We start from the raw sequence: 17,059 nt of genomic DNA, 5'->3' as shown, positions 1-17,059 counted from the left end.
TCCTTTTAGCTCCTCTAATGCAACAGTTTTCAAGTCTTGGTTTAAGTGTCTCCTCTCAATTAAAGTAGGAACAATTTCATTGAGTTGTACAGAAAGTTTTGCTGGGGAGTCTGGCGCAATGTCTTTGATATCCTCAGAAGCTGCAAAATCATCTCCACCTCTATCGTCTTGGTTGGTAATATTGCGTCTCTTCCATAATGAGGTTATGAACTTTATACTGTGTGAACATGATTCAATACCAAGATCCTCACTCAAATGGTGGAATTCAGAAAAACATCCGCTGATTGATCGTCGTACAAATATACCCCTATACAAGGATTGGAATTGGAGAATTAAGTCATTGGTTTCAGCATTCACTGCATCAAAAGACATACCTGGAAATTCACTTTAAAGCACATACATTCGTTTTATACATAGAATACTGTATCATATATCAGATCTTATTGCCAATAACAATATTCAAATATATTGATTAGTTGAATGAAACGTGTGCTACAAATGTCTACGCCTCACGCAGAACTGCGTACCGCTTAGTACTTCATGCTTGAGCGGTACTGCTGTTCACAGAGGCGCGCACTCAATTTAATCACAAATAACGAGCGCGCGGTTTTTGGAATCTCTCCATTATTATATTAATTAGATCGCAGTGCTCACGGCCTGTACTGCGTGAACGACAGAAATATCTTTTAAATTATTTTGCTTCTGAAATTTTGGCTCTAGTAATTAAGAAATGCGACATGTAATTGTAAGATAACAATTAAATAGATCCTGTGCGCGGCGCCTACAGCTGACCTACGAATTTCTGAACAATTGAAAATTGTGGCTGTGTGCGCGGCGTACTGTATATGTGTTTGAAATTGAAATTTGGATTTTTTTATGAATATAACATTATGTATTGATTGTTTTGTGGTAAATAAAAATTTTTCTTTCCTAAAAATTTTTCTTTCCTATATTTGAATTGAGGAATAATTTCTTCTACGAAAGATAACACTGTCCAAATATTGTACAGACACACAATGTAAATTTTGTTAGATCCACAAATTAACCATTGCATCATATAACAAATTATTCGAATAAATTTATACAGTAACTAGAAACGTGTCACAAATAGGAAGCTAATAGTATTCGTTGATAATCAGCTTGTTGCATCAAAAAATGTTCATCACAACTTAAAATACAGCCCATTAAAATATAACTCACACCGAACCCAACGTAATAAAAACAAAATCGATCAAATTGTCATCCCAAAATCGTTGCAGGTGTACTGAGTACTTATGACCGTTTCGGCGGGTAGTTGATGCACCGTTCACAAGCAAGAGCCACTTTGGTCTACTTGCTGTGAGGTGTCTCAGCTACATGGGCTTGAGTCCCCTTTTCTTTTTGAATCTAGGAAAGTCTATCAGGTTAATGTACAAATTGCATATTAGCATAGGTGGCAGAGTAATTGTATACAATATATATCCTGTCGACCTATTTCAAACAAGTTAACAACTCGAAATATGTAGGCAAACAAACAGAAAGAACAATACTGCAATCATCGGTATTTAGTGCCAATTTCGATTTCGATTTAGCAGCAACAACTAGTTATCATTTAAATCATATTGTAAACCTTTAAAACCTATAAAGTTAATAAACAATAAAAATTAAAATAGATCTCAGGACCCGAATTTATACGTGCTGAAGTTAAAAAACTCGTATTTTCATTTGAAAAGCATGAAAACACAAAGGCAGCTGATTGTGTGTAGGGTCTGTTATATTAAGCAAAGTGGGTTTTAGCCCCCTTAACTGACTTGACATACGTTGCATGCCATTTTGCGCGCGAAGTCGGTGATGCATAACATGTATCAATGATTTAAACAAAACAATGTCGCATTTTGGTAAATTATGAACCTACAATTCATTGCTTAACTTCAATTGACGCGGACGATGTCAATTCTTCGCAGCTCGGCGAGGCTTAAGTAGCGCATCTCGCCAATCTAGCGAGAATCATATTTGAGTGCGCGGCACGGCACAGTAACGCATCGCGCTACAAGGCTAAGTGTACACGTCACCCATCGACCGCGCGCAGTACGCGTAGATCCATGACTCTGTGAATACAATTCATTTGACGTGTTTGTTTAATTTAATTTTCCACTGTGCAGTACATTGTATTACGTCGTGACCCCCACGGTCGTTTCACTATGGTAGAGTTTTTACGATACAGGGGGAGCCGCCCAATCGTGCGCCGCGTGTCATATATATATATAACGTATGACAAGCAGAACAGTCATTTTGACCATGTTTCGTAGCACTTGCCATACCATTTCGAGAAGAAAGTGGCGTGCGCTACTTCGAAAAAATTTAGACGAATAATGCATCCGTCAAAGTCATTTAAAAAAATTTGCTTCATGCTAGTATGTTTGCTCTATCCAGAGCCCTTTCGCTTGCAGTAGCGCGCGACCGTCGAAGGCGGCACAGGATATATTACTTTCGAAACAAGCAGCGCTCGTCACGCAGTACGCGTAGATTCATGCAGCTAGGTGAATTAGTATGTTAGTACAGCAATAATCATATTTTAATTTTATTTCATTTCTGCCGCGAAAGTTTCAAAAACCTTAAACTGCTATAATTTAATTTTAACCGGAAACCCAGGCTGGTAATGTTTATAAACACTTTGAAGTTAACAAAAGACTTAAACGCGCCGCACTCATTATCATGCTTGTGTCGCAGAGCAAAGCAACGATTGAAAGGTTTGGAATTGTCAATCAATAAAAATAAAAGTATCGTTCTTACAACTTTATTATTTCAAAATTAATTTACCTAAAATACTTTAAAATTCTCATCCACGAAAAAGTTTATTTTCTTGTGTTTTGCATTAATTTCGATTAACGTATTTGCTAACTGGCTTTTTTAGTAAATAACTAATTTAGTCCGAGATTTTATCTAATTTATATAGCCAGCTATCAGTACTTCATACAGGGAGAACTTCTATTTGTCCATGTAACATTTGTAACATCCTTTATTATGTCCATGTTAATCTAAATGCCCATTACATGTTGGTCAACGGATTGAACGTCTTGATGACATAACGGGACTAATTGTTAAACAGCATGATGTCACTCCCAGATGTTTAACTTATGGAACCATTCCTAACCAAACGTCATCCTATTTTAGCCTGTTTGAAGGGATTATGATGATGGTTTTTAATTATTTGTCCTATTCAGAGATTCTATTCAAAGATTGTAACCATGTCAAAAACTTGTCGAACCATGGCTGAATTTTTATACAGGAACTTTCTACCTTCAATCGTGCTCCCTCTTTCATAGTGGCTTAACATTGCCTGATGGCGCCCGCCGAAAAAGCGCCCCCCTGTTGGCGCCCCCTCCCTAAAATTGAACAAATTTGGTGATCTTAGAAGATACGCCAGTAAAATCTCTAAAAAAGTGTGTATCTAGAGCAAAACGCACAGTTTTGCTAGTTCTTTAGATAATTTTTCGAAATTGTCCCATATTCAAACAACGATTTGGCGCAACCCTAAGACAGCGCTCCCCTAAGACAGCGCCCCCCCCCCCCCCCCCGCACAGTGCGAGCAGGGTCAGCGGGGCCCTTCGTTACGCCACTGCTCTTTCACCTTACAATATCGAAAAACTTGGCAACAGAAGTATCTTGTCACTGATATCTAATTTTGATATCATGATTCCTAATCAGTGCAGTAATGGTGAATATCAAACAGGATTCTTTCTGCAAAATCTTTTCCATTCAATCTCCTGAACTTCTGGAACTCCAGCACTCAGACCTGAAAGTTTCCCCACAACTCAACTGCTTTTTACACTCTGATGAATTATTTTTTGAAACAGTTCTAGACTCTCGGGCCTGTCCCATAAATGAGCTTATAAATACCATAGATGTTAAGTCACTTCGGGACAGATTGAACCTTCACAAGAAGGATTCTGACAATTTTAAGGAAGCATGGGAGGGTTTACTTAAGAGGAGATCTGTCCTTGTGAATTCGAAGAAGAAAAAGAAGGCTTCTGTAGGATAGGAGGCTGTACACAGTGTTTTCCTTGACTTTTAACATAATATTTTTGTGTTTCTCTCTGACACATTCATTGATCTTACATAACTTGCCTAACTCCTATGAACTTTTAGTGATATATGTGTAAAGGTTTCATCAACTTAGGCTGTGTGTTGTTTTTGTTGCTTGTTTATTATATCACTTAGGACAGTAAAACTTTATCATAGTATTTTAAATGATCACAATATTATGGTTTCAGCACTTTCAACTAACTTTTAAAACTTGATATAATATGTATTGTATTTAATAAAATATTGATTGAAATAAATTTTCGTGCACATACAGAATGAATGGTTAATAATTTAATATATATGTAGACTAAGGTCTGTGCACGGGATGCTTCCTGGAAGAATCCAGTTCTTTTAGCGGGGCACCCTACCTAAAGCCAAATTGAGATATAATAATCATATTCCTAGAGAAATAATCAGAAATCGAATACCAATCAAATAATATGATATCTAGGAGTAGTAACCATATTTATTTGTTTATTATAAACATATTATGATAAATCAAACTTAATTCTATTTTAAATTGTATTTTTTAATAATTATATTAATTTTTATATCATTCACGGATTTGTATCCGTCTTGGTATTTTCAAGGTTGTAAATTATAAATAAATTTGTGCACTAGTTGTCAACTATTTTTACTCATCCCCTGTCTTTTGAGGTGTACACTACTGCAACTAATTATTTAGTACCATGCTAGCGTAGGTCTGTACTCTGTTGTTCGACATGTTTATTGTTTAATAGGGTCTATAGATTTAACAGTTTGTGTAATAAGTAAGTTTCAACTTTGTGCTCGAATAGACTCTTTAAATTCTCTCTGAATTGGAGTTTAGAAAACAATTGCTTGCTTGTACCGCTTATGCAGAGATGTAATCATAACTTCTTATTTGACTTATTTTCTATTCAAATTATCTGTAATTATCGAATTACTTTATTTTCTGTAACATTTTATTTTACAGCATGGTAAATTATGGAGATGTAAATGAAGTGAACGATCAAAATACCCCTCCCGAGTCAGACAATGGTACCAGGGAACCAAACCAAAATGACATCAATCTAAATCAAGATGAGATTCTAAGTCATTTTCAGGAAGTAACAGGTAATTGCCACTCATTTTTCTATATTTCTATCAAAATGTGATCTGCTGTGAATTTTCTCATCCTGTCATATAATGCTACACAGTGAGATAACAGGTACTTTGTATATAATTATAATGTAGGCTAATTGTAATTCAAATATTGACCAATTTTATTTCAAGGTAAAACTGAAGTAGAAGAATGTTTGAGACTCCTGGATGAGTCAAATTGGAACCTTGAACAAGCAGTGCAACTCTCCTTCAATCCCCTACCTCCAACACCTCCCATGGAGACAATGCCCTCCAACAGTAACGAAGAAGTACCCTCTTCAAGCAGCCAGCCCCAGACCTCCAGACTTTCAGAACATCTTACATCCAGCAACTTTGATAATGAAGTGCGGCAACGCCTTATCACCAGTTTCAATAACCCAGCATTGAATCCTGAAAATGCAAACTTTATCGGTCCACGACTGAGCAGTTTGCAGGGACCAGTCATTAACAGACAGAACAGATCAGTTGTTCAAACTTTATTCGGAAGTTTTTGGAACATAATTCTCTGGCCCATGACAGTAGCCTATAAAATTGTACAGACAATCTTCCACTTTGCTTTATCACTTTTCTTTAGCCCAGGACCACCAACCCAGCGTCAAGCTGGTCAGGAGGTAGAGAGGTTTATCACCGAGTTTGATAACAAACACGGTGTCCTCCACCCCAGGCTGTACCACGGCACATACCGTGAGGCTGTGAGCCATGCCAAGCGGCACTTGCGCTTCCTCTTTGTGTATCTGCACAACGAGGACAACCCCACCTCAGTGCAATTTGCTAACAATGTCATCTGCACCAATCTCCTGAAGAGTGTGGTAGAGGACAACCTACTGTACTGGAGTTGCTCTGTCAAGAAGAGGGAAGGAGCGTGTGTTGCTGAAAGTCTGAACAATGCAAAAGCTCCCTTTATCGCCCTGCTCTGCTACAAAGAAGGACAGATGAGAATGGTCTACAAACACCAGGGCGCTGCCACTGTAGAGCAAATTATCTCGCGATTAACCACTTCCATCGTAGAAAATGAGCCCCATCTGAACAGACAACGCAGAAGTAGAAACCATGAACGTGTGAGCGAAAGCACGTCTTCTCAGCTGATTATGCAAGAGCAAGATGTAGCGTATCAGGAGTCTTTGTTAAGAGATCAGGAGCGTACCAGAAAGAAGGAGGAAGAGGAGAGGGCAATAAGGAGGATACAGGAGGAGCAGGAGCGACAGGAGAGGGAGAAGCAGGAGAAAATAGAAGCACGATTAGCACTCCGTCTGAAGCTGCAAGAGAACCTTCTAGAACAAACCAAAGAAGATACTTTGTCCTTGCTTTTCCGACTTCCTAACGGTTCCAGAGTCTCTAGAAAGTTCTCTCCAGTTGCCACAATTAAAGATATCTACGAGTTTGCCCTAACATGTGATGATTCCCCCATTTTCTTCACGCTTGTCAGTAATTTCCCCAAACGAGTGCTACCTGTGGAGGGCGATGCACACCACAAGACTTGTGAGGAGATGGGAATACAGAGTGCTACAACCCTGTTCGTCCAGGAGATAATCAGTGATGACGAGGAATCCAGTGCCAGTGAGGCTGAGATGTGAGAGAAGTGGAGAAGTGGTATTTGAAATACATGTGATGAGCTAAACTGCAAAATGAATTACATGTGTTTCTTATGAGACTTTTTGAGCACTGCTTGAATCAGCAGAACTGTTAAGAATTTGTTGCTATTATTGGTTTTTCTAGACGTTATGATAAAATGTTCACTGTTCCGTTTGTCAGAATATTTTGTCTTTGTCAACTAAGTTTTAGTTTTGTACCCTGAATTGTGACCGAATTGTTTGCACTTCATCAGTTTTAAAAACGTAACTATTCAAGTGTGTGATTATGTAAACTATTTGTGCCTGGGTTTTTTTGAATTATTATCTCTTTACATAACATTTTAGCTGAACAAAATGTAAATTAAGTACGAACTTCGGGCGTCGTCAAGTTACTATTTTAACTGAACTGAGATTTTATGACCACGAACAAGTACAAGATATCTGATATTATCATGTGTATAATAATTATTATTTAAGTCAGGTAACTTTATCACAACTTTATTTTCGAGTTTGATATAATGAAAGAATACGTCATCGTGTGTTTAGTACTTGCAAACCAAGTTTCAATAATATGTAAATTGAATTATATCGGTTGTAAATTGTAATTCTATATTTACCGAAGCATACCTGTATTTAATGTTTATATAAACTGCATTTTTCTAAATTTCTCTCGTCAACTTTTAATTAATACCTTAACCTACCCAGTACAAATACGATCTATACACGGTAATAACCCTGTACTAACATATTTACTCAAAAGTCTATGTAACATCTGAGCTTGTAACATCTGAGCTGGATAGAAAAGAATGTCAATGAGAGACATGTTGGATTCACAAAACCCTGAGCTGGAAGCAGCAGGGTCCCGAAAAAGCTGGCACGATCTCTACAAGAGTAGCTCGTGGATATATGTGGGGGGTCTGGACTATGGGCTGACAGAGGGTGATATTGAGGCTGTGTTCTCACAGTACGGCAAAATAGTTCAGCTCAACTACGTTAAAGATAGGTAATTATTGGTCTTTAACTGTAGAAATTGATATTTACTACATCAATATTATGATGAATTAAAATATTGGATATTCAATTTCATGTAAAAAGGACAATCTTGTATGAGACAAATATGCTTTGCATTTGTTAACTTAGCTTGCACTGGGTTGCATACTGTATGTACAATGTACAATGTCTAATTGTAGCAAGGATCTGAGAATTAGGAGAAATCTCGGCAGTTATGTGGATGCAATCAGACGTTCTCAGCATACAGTAATCCGTCATAATTTAATCATTCGTCATTAATTAATTCTGACTTTGCGGGTGGTTCTTTTTACCACAGCTCCTGTAATTGCCTGCACAAAAACGGGTCACTTGGGAAACTATAATTACCCCACCAAGAAATGATAAAAGTTTAATAGTAGCTGGGCTGGTGTGATTACTGATTATCACTTCATCTCTTCATGAATCTGATCAAGTTAACTGATGTGTACATACCGTGTTGGTGAGATATTAGATAATAGTCGATGATATTCTGAAAGCAACAAGGTTAACCGGCTCAGACCACATGGCCTTATTTAAGATTTGTACAGTACCGATCGATAGCTCCCATCTCTTCGGAGAAATTCATACATTTGTAGAATGAAAAATAAAGTTTTTACTTCTTAAACCATTCTTAAATTATTAACACTGATCACTTGGTCGCCTTATTTTTGGTACACCCTGTACAATGTACATATTGTACAATTCTTGATTGTGAAAACGATCTGCTCTCCTCGGACAAATTCAAAACTTTGTAGCGCCAATATTTAAAACATGTCCAAATTAAACGTTTGTCTGAAATTTACATGAAGTAATTTTACACAGTGTAAGAGTCGAGTTTCAAAAGTTAACATTTCCTCCACAGGGACACGGGTAAGCCAAAAGGCTTCAGTTTCATCAACTTTGAAGACCAGAGGAGCACGGTATTATCAGTTGACAATCTAAACGGTATCAGATTGTGTAATAGGTTTCTGAAGGTGGACCACGTGAGAGATTACAAACCTCCCGACTTCAATGAGAGTCCTAGTGGTGGTGGCTCTAGTAGCTCCAAACAGGTTGGTCAAGTTTATCTTACTCTTTTGTTAATTGTACGGAGAAATTATTTACCAATGAACAGAATTTATGTAAGTTAAGATACCGGGATAATTACCTGCTTTACTCTTATCAGCGAGTAGAAGGTTGATTTTAATTGCCTGGTCGTTTTTAACGATTTTAAGAGACCTTACATCAGAAATCAGAATACAGTCGGTAGCGACACATAAAAACTTATATTTTTGCAATGATCACGAAAAGAATTAATAGAAAATTTTCGAATACTTGACATTATTGCTGGAATCAGTGCCAATCACCAAGTTGTGCTGCACCGCCACCATATCCAGTTTGATCCCGGATACTTTTACCCAACGTGTACCCGTAGGACTGCCACTGCTCATTCCATCCCGGTAGTACAGATCTGATTTCTTGCTGACTGCGAGTAGCAGGTTTGTTCCTGAAGCGAGCCACTTCATCTCGACTGGTGCAAATACCTCCACCCAGCCCCACCCGTCAGTGTTAGGGTCGTTGTAGGTGTACCGTCTGTAGTAAACCTTCCCATTACTGTTAACATGCCACACTCCACTATTCCCTGCTGTCACTTGAACTCCTCCACCGTCTAATTTCCCCCATGCTCCCCTCCCTCTGTATATCCAAATTGGTCCATGCCTGTTTAGACTCCACACGTTACCGTTATTGCTGACGTCCAGAGATTTCTGATTTCCTGGGATTGTCGTCCAGCTGTCTCGTTCCCCGTCCCCAATTCGGATACTGCCGTCCTCTTTTAAGATCCACACGTCATCCACACCGCTCGCTACCACAACGTTGTTTCGTCCTGATCCAATTGCAGTCCACGTTTTACCGTTCAGGCGGTACACGTCGTTGTTTAGATTTATACCGTAGATTCCCTTTACACCGGCACTTACTTTCTTCATCTTACCGGGAAGGGTCCGCCATGGTTCAAACTTCATGCTGTGGCAGCTGGACACTGCTGAAATACATTAGGGGGAATGTTATGATTCTTCTGTTATAAGTTGACCTTCTTACTTGCAGAATAAATATCCGTAATTCAATAAAAATAAACTATACTTTAATATTTTGTCAAACTTACCCAGCAGAAAGAATATCGTAGCAACTCTGGGAACACTCATTTCTAAATGATATAAGAAACTAGAAATGAGCTATCGGAGAATCGTTTTTATATAAAAATGTCCTATTATTTGTCGTTGTACCAAATGTTTTTCAATGAGAACCATCCGCTTAACACCTTCAGCGCAACTCCTCAATCTTTTATCGAATCACAACTAAACACAGTCAATATCACACCTTAAGTGTAAAACTGTCAAAGCATCTTTTCATGAAATTATAATCCATTCCAACTCGTAGAGGTGTTATACTGTCATAAAAGTATAATTTTGGAACAGGTGTTTTACAATCATGATTCGCTATTCATCGATTAGAAACAAAGAATCTGATGATAATTTGCTTTATTTGCGATAATCTATCAACACGGATTGGGTCCAGCAGGGTTTTACGCGCTCGAAATACAGGGTGTACCGTAGAAAGTGTGACTTCTTTCCACTTCTGTAATTTTTTACAAAATCAAACTTCATATTTATTTTTAACTAAATTTTGTTGGAAATATATTTGAATTAATGATAGTAATAAAAAATATGGTTAATAGTGAAGCACCTTCCAAAAAAAGCCACCCTTCCCAAAAATTAAATATTTTAGTCTGAAATTGACATTATTCATGGCTGAGGTCCAAGATTTTCAAAATATAATAAAAACGTTTTAAAGACCTTCCTCAAAATTCTGCTTGGACAATCTCTTCTAAATGATCCCTAACACATATTTTGAAAGTTTCAGGGTGATTAATCAAAAACAGTCGGAGAAAAAATATTTTTAGACTCGATTTTCACTACGCCAAATAAACTCGATTTTCACTACGCGTGATAGAAAATCGCTCGCACAATACAATTACTTATGAGCGCTGACCTTTGACCAGCGATATCTTCGGCTAGGAACAAAATTTTTTGATAGGAACAAAAGCAAATGATAGACATTACTCTTTACTGTCAAAAATAGCTAAAATATTGATTTCGAAAATTTTTTTCTTGAGACCCCTAAATTAGAGCAAGCTTAAGTTCCTAAATTAGCACCATAACAAAATAGCAATTTGTAAGAAATCAAAAATTGATGGGGACCTGAAATTTGGTATGCATAAATTCGACACCTAGTGACACAATGTGATGAAGAGTTTTTAGCAACTGCTCCTTCATAATATTCTGTATCATTTCTCAAAAAAGTCACATTTTCTATGGTACACCCTGTATGAGTCAGTAATATTTTGATTTCGGCCTATTAATGCGATTAATATAAATATTAATATAAGATTAATATTTAAAGATCCCATGCACACATTTAAAAACCTGATAAATAAAATTTCTATTGACTCTTGATGTTTTACCCTACTGCAACGTAAAACCATCATCATCAATAATCGTATCACTACAGAAACGAGATCGGCCGTTCAAAGACAAGAGGGGTGGCGGTGGCGGAGGTGGCCATGGCGGTGGTGGTGGTGGCGGCGGTGGTGGCAGAGGAGGATACGATTACAGTAGCAACAATAGAGAAGGTTTAGGGAGTAGCAGCAGTAGCAACAACGATAGAAAGCGGGCTGATAGGCCAGGATTCGGGTACAGTCGGAGAGATATCGAGCGTGAAGCCGCCAGTGCTGTTCCTTCATCACGCAACTCAAGACGATCCAGATCTTCTAGTTCCAGTTCGGAGAGCTCACGTTCTCGATCAAGGTCAGTACAAGTTATGAGTATGTAGAACTCCCCCATTTAATTAATTCTTTGTAAGTAATGTTTTCGCATTTCACCTGTTAATTTAATTGGGCGATGAATGACTCGTACAGTGAAGGTAATTTTGGCTGTAATAGGTCACCGTCAAGAAGTAGATCGCGATCAGATAGACGTAGCAAGAAAAGAAAAGATGTCAAACAAGAACCACGCAGTCCTCAATATAGAGACATATCACCTTAAATTATCAAGGTTTGTATAAATGTATGAGTTTTCTTTAAATTTCAAATTGAAGCAAATGCAGCTCTGGCTGATTGAAGCAAGTTTTTGGAATTGAATGAGTTGATTTTCCTTGGTATTTATCATTAGTTTATCTAAATTCTTAAATTATGTTTCAGGGATGTCAACGAATCGGATCGCTATTTATTTAATCGAACACCAAGTATTTGACATTGTATATCAGCCTCAGCCTATTTATAACGATGCTCAACACCACGCCAAGGGATGAACAAGCCATGAACCATGTTGTCTTGCTTCGTTCTGGAGACTTTTATCTCCGAGATCAAGAATTACAAACAGTAAACACTCAACCGTGAAACATTTGTTACACAGTTGATTGTATTTTTATCTTTTTTGGGCGTAATGTTTACTTCTGGCAATGTCATCGCACAATATGCCCAGTGATGTGGCCACTTTATCGGAAGGCGCGAACGCCAAACACGTTGACTTAGCACTTACCACATCGTTGTTCCCCCGATTTCTGAGCAGCGCACGACAGTTTTAATCGTTATCGACTTCAGAAATACACACCTTTTTGATGCGTCTTTACTGTTTCATTATAAAAGGGATCATTCACACGTACGTTCGTTAGCTTTTTGCAATTCCACACCTTTTCCAACATGAGTATGATTAAGTATCGAGTGAATGACCATATTCGCTCTCGCAAGCACTAAGCATACATTCCAAATTTATGAACAAAGTCTCAAGTTTTGGCTTTCCAGTTTCCTTGTTGATCAATTTTTTCAGTTTCTAATTCTTTTTTCGAATGTAAACTCTCTGTCACGAAACTTTCTACCCTTGGCAGACTGACCCTCCCTCCCTAAAGTTGCTGACGTAACATCTCCCCCTTTATCTGAATGATCTCTTAGATTTTACCGCACACGATTTTCTGGCCGACTAAACTTTTTACATGGCTTTTCATATGACAGTAATTTTGAATATACCTTTTACAAATAATGGCTCTGATATCATTGGATGAATTTCCATAAGATATTTTGTTTTTGCTTCAACCGATGCATTTCAGCAATTTAATTTTTGTCTCCTCAAATCCTTGACATACAAAAAAGAATACTCTATCTTGCATAGATTATGCCAAACATGTTCTCAGTTATCTTGACTTTTCTAAATCATTTTCCGATTTCAAAAAGCCTTTTGACGTTTTTCTATTTTCCAGCTTTCTATTTGAAAGAAAAATCAGACAGCAACATAATAGCCTCATTTTACATTTTTCGATTTTAACATTTTTCACTTTTGAGGTAAGGCATGTCCAAGTCTAGGGCCCACAATGACGGTACCAATCTAATCGTTAACTACTTGCCACAAACGGTCGATGAGGATGAGCTGAGTACGCTATTTTCTGAGTGCGGGATGATCGAGGCTGTAAAAGTGATAAGAGATGGAAAATCTCAGATCAGCAGAGGATTTGCTTTTGTTAAGTTTGTTGATCGAGAATCGGCAGACAAAGCTATGAAAAAGTACACCGGTTTTAAGATGGGACGGAAAACATTGCGCGTGTCGTTGTCAAGACCCGCAGGAGAAGAAACAAGAGAAACAAACCTTCTCATTGAGAACATTCCAGAATCCTGGGACGACGACAGGCTTCATCAGCAGTTCCAGGTGTACGGGCAGATCATAACCCACCGTGTGGTCAAGAACATGGAGGGTCAGAGCAAGTGCAGAGCATACGTTCGTTACAATTTAAAGGCAGAGGCAGAGGACGCCATCACGGCACTGAGTGGTATAAATATCGGTGGAGAAGACGAGCTGGTGGTTCGGTTTGCAGACCCGCCCGTGGTGAGAGCTACACCCGAACTGATTACTAAGAAAAACACAAGAACATCCGCGCAGCCCTACCCTTCACCAGCACGGGCTCCCCGTGATCTGCCCTATTCTACACTCCCCCACATGCGGGAACCGGGCCGGGACCCTTACTTAGAACACCACCGGATGGAGGTCTCCCCTTCTAGAGCAATAGTTCGACCAGCGTTTAACCGTCCCCCCAGAAGCAAGCTGCTGCCCCACATGCCTAACGAACCTGTTGTTCGAGAGAAGGGACATCCTGCAACGTGGGGTGCATCACGAGCACACCCATACCACCCTGAGGCAGGGTCCACTTGGGGCGAGTTTGCGAGTCCAGTATTACAACCTGATATGGCTAGCATCAGCAGTGGTGGTGTGCTGTCTGAGAGCCATAAGTCTTCCTACGATCCTGAGAAAGGGTGGTGTGTGTTCGTTTACAACCTACCTCCAACTGCTACCAACGAGACTTTATATCAGTTGTTCTCCAAATTTGGAGCTATAAACTCAGTCAAGCCAGTGGTAGATAAGAATGAGAAGTGCAAGGGATATGGATTCGTGCATATGGTGAACTATGAAGACGCTTGTAGATCCATTCAGTCCCTTGAAGGAACGCCCATGCAAGGAAAACCTCTTCAAGTCAGATTTAAGAATGCTAAGAAGTGAATGATTTTTTTCCGAAATTCAATTTTTCCGTGACAAAATATTTTTGGCAAACGAAAGCAAATTAGAACGCAATGCCTGTTCAGTTATCAATCCAGAAACTAGTCACTTTCTCAATGTGTGATTTATCCTAATATCATGATTTAATCCTAGAGGTACCTGCTATTTTTCGACCGTTAATAATACCTTCAAAAATTGCTAATTTTTGTTTAGAATGGATATGATTTAAACGAATTGTTATATATTTGTTAAAGATACCAGAGTGTTGTTGTTCTTATCAAATCTTTACTACAAACCACTTGCTGCTTGAAATTTTATAAAATTTAGATTTTTTGATGTGTACAATCTTAAAAGTCAGAATTTATAAAGCAAAAGTACAATCACTGTTTACTTTACCATTTATCCGTGAAATTTGTGGATGTCGATTGTTGCCATCGTAAAATTACAGAAACTTAGCGGCTGTAACGCTCTTAGTCACATCATCAATCACATCATCAATCACAGCAAATAATCCTAATTCTCAGCTCTGATACTAGGGCAGGATGTTTGGTCTGATAGCACGCAGTTCCAGCAGGCTGTTAACTCAAACACGTACAGTGTCGAGATTAGCGCACACAAATCCTCTCTCAAGTTTATCTGGGGTGCACGTGTCGCACCGTACCCTCAGTTCGGCTACTGAAGAACCGGAGGAAGTCAGCTCTTTGCCTGATAATAGATTTGAAGGGGTGGGACAACCTTTTGATAAGCAAATCGCAGGAATTCTTTCCCAGCCACTCGATGATGCTGAGGTTAGTTTTGAACATTTGCACTAGGCTAAGAGCTCCTTGCCCCATGGAGCTATTTTTCTGTTGCTCTAATTTTCATACTATTCGAACATATTATTGTATGTTCGTATGTTTCCTATGTTCATCCAATGTACCGAACTTGTGTTAACATTATAGCCAGTCCCATAATATGGAGGACTTGTTTTAATTCTTAATAAAAAGCTCGAATGATTCCCTCGATCTGACAGGTTATTCTAGAAAGAGGCGGCACTCTCAAAGTGTCAGAGGAGTACTACAAGGACACACTTAACAAAGCTTTTGGAGTTGGTGGCTGGGCTCTCGTTCCTTGTGGAGAAATCAAAGATTTGGATCTGTCAGAAAGTGGAGAACAAAGTTAGTAGGATTAGTAATAACATTACATTAGTAATGTTAGTAATTAGTAATTAGTAAATACATTACACATGGCGTTTCACAAATGTAAACTTTAAATTCGGTTGAAAGTTATTGTTATTACGAAGGTTCTATGAGTTAGAAGTTATGAGTTACTAAACTTACTGTAGATCAAAAAGCAGGCTGCTAACCGGGCCGCTGACATATGAAATTTCAGAGCAGTTTGTTACCTTGATAAGGGAATACTCTCTGTATTGCCACGAGCGATTTGTATCCCAAGCATTTGGTGAAACACCCTTTTACACCGGCAAACAGTACTACTCTGATGCTACAGAGAAAATAAAGTTTTCTGCCCTGACGAGGTGTTGCAAGGATCTCGGTTAGTGTTATTGTTGTTATCTCGGTTAGTGTTATTGTTCAGTCAGCTTGAATCTCAGATAATTAGCAGCTAATACTTTCAATATTGAATGGATTTTGAAGTGTGTTTGCGATTCTGACTTTAAAACTGAGTTTGACTCGATACTCAATCATGGAATGGTTGAAATGTCCTGTCTCCCTATATTATACCAACATGTTGTCCAGGAATTGCTAGTGAGTTGTGGAACAAGAGGTGGTCGGAGAACTGGAAGTCTAAGTTCGCACACCAGGAATGGGTGGAGAACACCACTAATAGCAGGTCAGATTTATCGAAACTTGAAGTTACTAACAGTTAGATGTAAATTGTCGGTGTTTGCTTAATGGAGTTTTGATTTGATTTAAATAAACTGAGATTGTTCAATATTGTAATTTGTAAAATGCTGCAGGAAGAGTCAGCTGTGGAAACGTAAGGATGAGGACTGGACCTGGCCCTACAAGAAAACCACATTCCAGAAATCTTACTAAACAAGCGAATTATTAGAAATATCCTGGTACCTATAATAATATCCCGGTTTTAAAGGATTATTGGTTACAATTTTCCTGAACTTCGGTGTGAAGACTGGAATTTGAAGAGGTTCTCACACAGAAACTGTATTGCGATTATTGCGATCACTATTTGTTGGACAAGTGTTTTTTAAAACAATTTTACATAGATCAAAAGATGTTTTTATTATCTCTTAAATTATTACTTTAAATACGGCGGAACTCCATTAAAGTATTTATTTTGTAATAGAATTTTCGCGAAATTCATTTATAGCATGATAGCGAATATGGCAGAATTTTAAATTTGGAGTATTTTTTATTTTTTTAGTTTAATACTTATAAAAGTTGGATAATCTGCTCTCAACATCCTCAAACGCATCCTTGTTTGAATATTCTCTTCAAATATGCTTAGTTGTTTGCTTGGTTGTTTTTAGCATCCTGAATATTTGAATGGTTGAGATTTAAAGTGAACTTGATATCGAATCACTACAACATTGTGATAGTCTGTGTAGATAATTTTCACAAATAATAACACGAATTTGAAACGACGAAAGATTTTAAATTATCATCAATTTTATTTTAAATTATTTAATAACTGCTATTTCAAGCTCCTAATTTATTCATTTAATTTCTTACAGCTTTA

General features: G+C 38.1%; 6 protein-coding genes across 7 annotated transcripts in view; 4 read left to right on the top strand and 2 right to left on the bottom strand.

Moving 5' to 3' along the window:
* LOC134815134 (FAS-associated factor 2-like) overlaps positions 1-7,384 on the top strand; it is a 10,798-nt gene extending 3,414 nt beyond the window's left edge. The window contains exons 2-3 of the mRNA XM_063823636.1: positions 5,021-5,160; positions 5,320-7,384. Of these exons, the coding sequence (XP_063679706.1) occupies positions 5,022-5,160; positions 5,320-6,761 (1,581 nt within the window). The 5' untranslated portion in view covers position 5,021 and the 3' untranslated portion in view covers positions 6,762-7,384. The remainder of the gene's footprint in view (positions 1-5,020; positions 5,161-5,319) is intronic.
* Positions 1-17,059, bottom strand: part of LOC134815141 (RWD domain-containing protein 1-like) — a 38,469-nt gene that overhangs the window by 2,522 nt on the left and 18,888 nt on the right. The gene's annotated exons all lie outside the window — the stretch shown is intronic.
* The window catches only part of LOC134815142 (uncharacterized), a 20,482-nt gene extending 3,423 nt beyond the window's left edge, over positions 1-17,059 (top strand). Inside the window, exons 2-6 of the mRNA XM_063823644.1 lie at positions 14,900-15,150; positions 15,375-15,519; positions 15,734-15,895; positions 16,099-16,192; positions 16,320-17,059. Of these exons, the coding sequence (XP_063679714.1) occupies positions 14,905-15,150; positions 15,375-15,519; positions 15,734-15,895; positions 16,099-16,192; positions 16,320-16,398 (726 nt within the window). The 5' untranslated portion in view covers positions 14,900-14,904 and the 3' untranslated portion in view covers positions 16,399-17,059. The remainder of the gene's footprint in view (positions 1-14,899; positions 15,151-15,374; positions 15,520-15,733; positions 15,896-16,098; positions 16,193-16,319) is intronic.
* Positions 7,517-12,920, top strand: LOC134815138 (RNA-binding motif protein, X-linked 2-like). Its single transcript, XM_063823640.1, has 5 exons — positions 7,517-7,761; positions 8,650-8,839; positions 11,334-11,629; positions 11,764-11,875; positions 12,022-12,920. The coding sequence occupies exons 1-4, from the start codon at positions 7,565-7,567 to the stop codon at positions 11,864-11,866; spliced, it is 786 nt and encodes a 261-aa protein (XP_063679710.1). The 5' UTR covers positions 7,517-7,564; the 3' UTR covers positions 11,867-11,875; positions 12,022-12,920.
* Positions 9,070-9,984, bottom strand: LOC134815927 (lectin L6-like). Of its 2 annotated transcripts, none has more exons than XM_063824539.1 (2): positions 9,928-9,984; positions 9,070-9,804 (listed from the first exon to the last, which is right to left on the bottom strand). In XM_063824539.1, exons 1-2 carry the CDS (start codon positions 9,965-9,967, stop codon positions 9,080-9,082), a joined length of 765 nt encoding a protein of 254 aa, XP_063680609.1. In that variant the 5' UTR covers positions 9,968-9,984; the 3' UTR covers positions 9,070-9,079. The 2 variants fall into 2 exon arrangements, with proteins under 2 accessions (XP_063680609.1, XP_063680608.1); XM_063824538.1 differs by having other exon boundaries at positions 9,070-9,807; positions 9,928-9,982.
* LOC134815137 (ELAV-like protein 3) lies at positions 13,018-14,619 on the top strand. The gene has a single exon (XM_063823639.1). The coding sequence runs from the start codon at positions 13,166-13,168 to the stop codon at positions 14,363-14,365; it is 1,200 nt and encodes a 399-aa protein (XP_063679709.1). The 5' UTR covers positions 13,018-13,165; the 3' UTR covers positions 14,366-14,619.

The sequence above is a fragment of the Bolinopsis microptera genome, chromosome 5, assembly GCF_026151205.1.
Source record: "Bolinopsis microptera isolate Bmic1 chromosome 5, MBARI_Bmic_1.0, whole genome shotgun sequence".
Lineage (NCBI taxonomy): Eukaryota > Metazoa > Ctenophora > Tentaculata > Lobata > Bolinopsidae > Bolinopsis > Bolinopsis microptera.
Note: the sequence above shows the minus strand (reverse complement) of the source record. Positions and strands in the feature narration are given on the sequence as shown.

Bases quoted from the DNA above. Each gene is read 5' to 3' on its own strand.
- LOC134815137 (XM_063823639.1), top strand. From the start codon at position 13,166: ATGTCCAAGTCTAGGGCCCACAATGACGGTACCAATCTAATCGTTAAC.
- LOC134815138 (XM_063823640.1), top strand. From the start codon at position 7,565: ATGTCAATGAGAGACATGTTGGATTCACAAAACCCTGAGCTGGAAGCA. The intron at 7,762-8,649 runs GTAATTATTGGT...TTTCCTCCACAG, and splicing joins CTCAACTACGTTAAAGATAG to GGACACGGGTAAGCCAAAAG. The intron at 8,840-11,333 runs GTTGGTCAAGTT...GTATCACTACAG, and splicing joins GCTCTAGTAGCTCCAAACAG to AAACGAGATCGGCCGTTCAA.
- LOC134815927 (XM_063824538.1), bottom strand. From the start codon at position 9,967: ATGAGTGTTCCCAGAGTTGCTACGATATTCTTTCTGCTGG. The intron at 9,808-9,927 runs GTAAGTTTGACA...AATGTATTTCAG, and splicing joins TACGATATTCTTTCTGCTGG to CAGTGTCCAGCTGCCACAGC.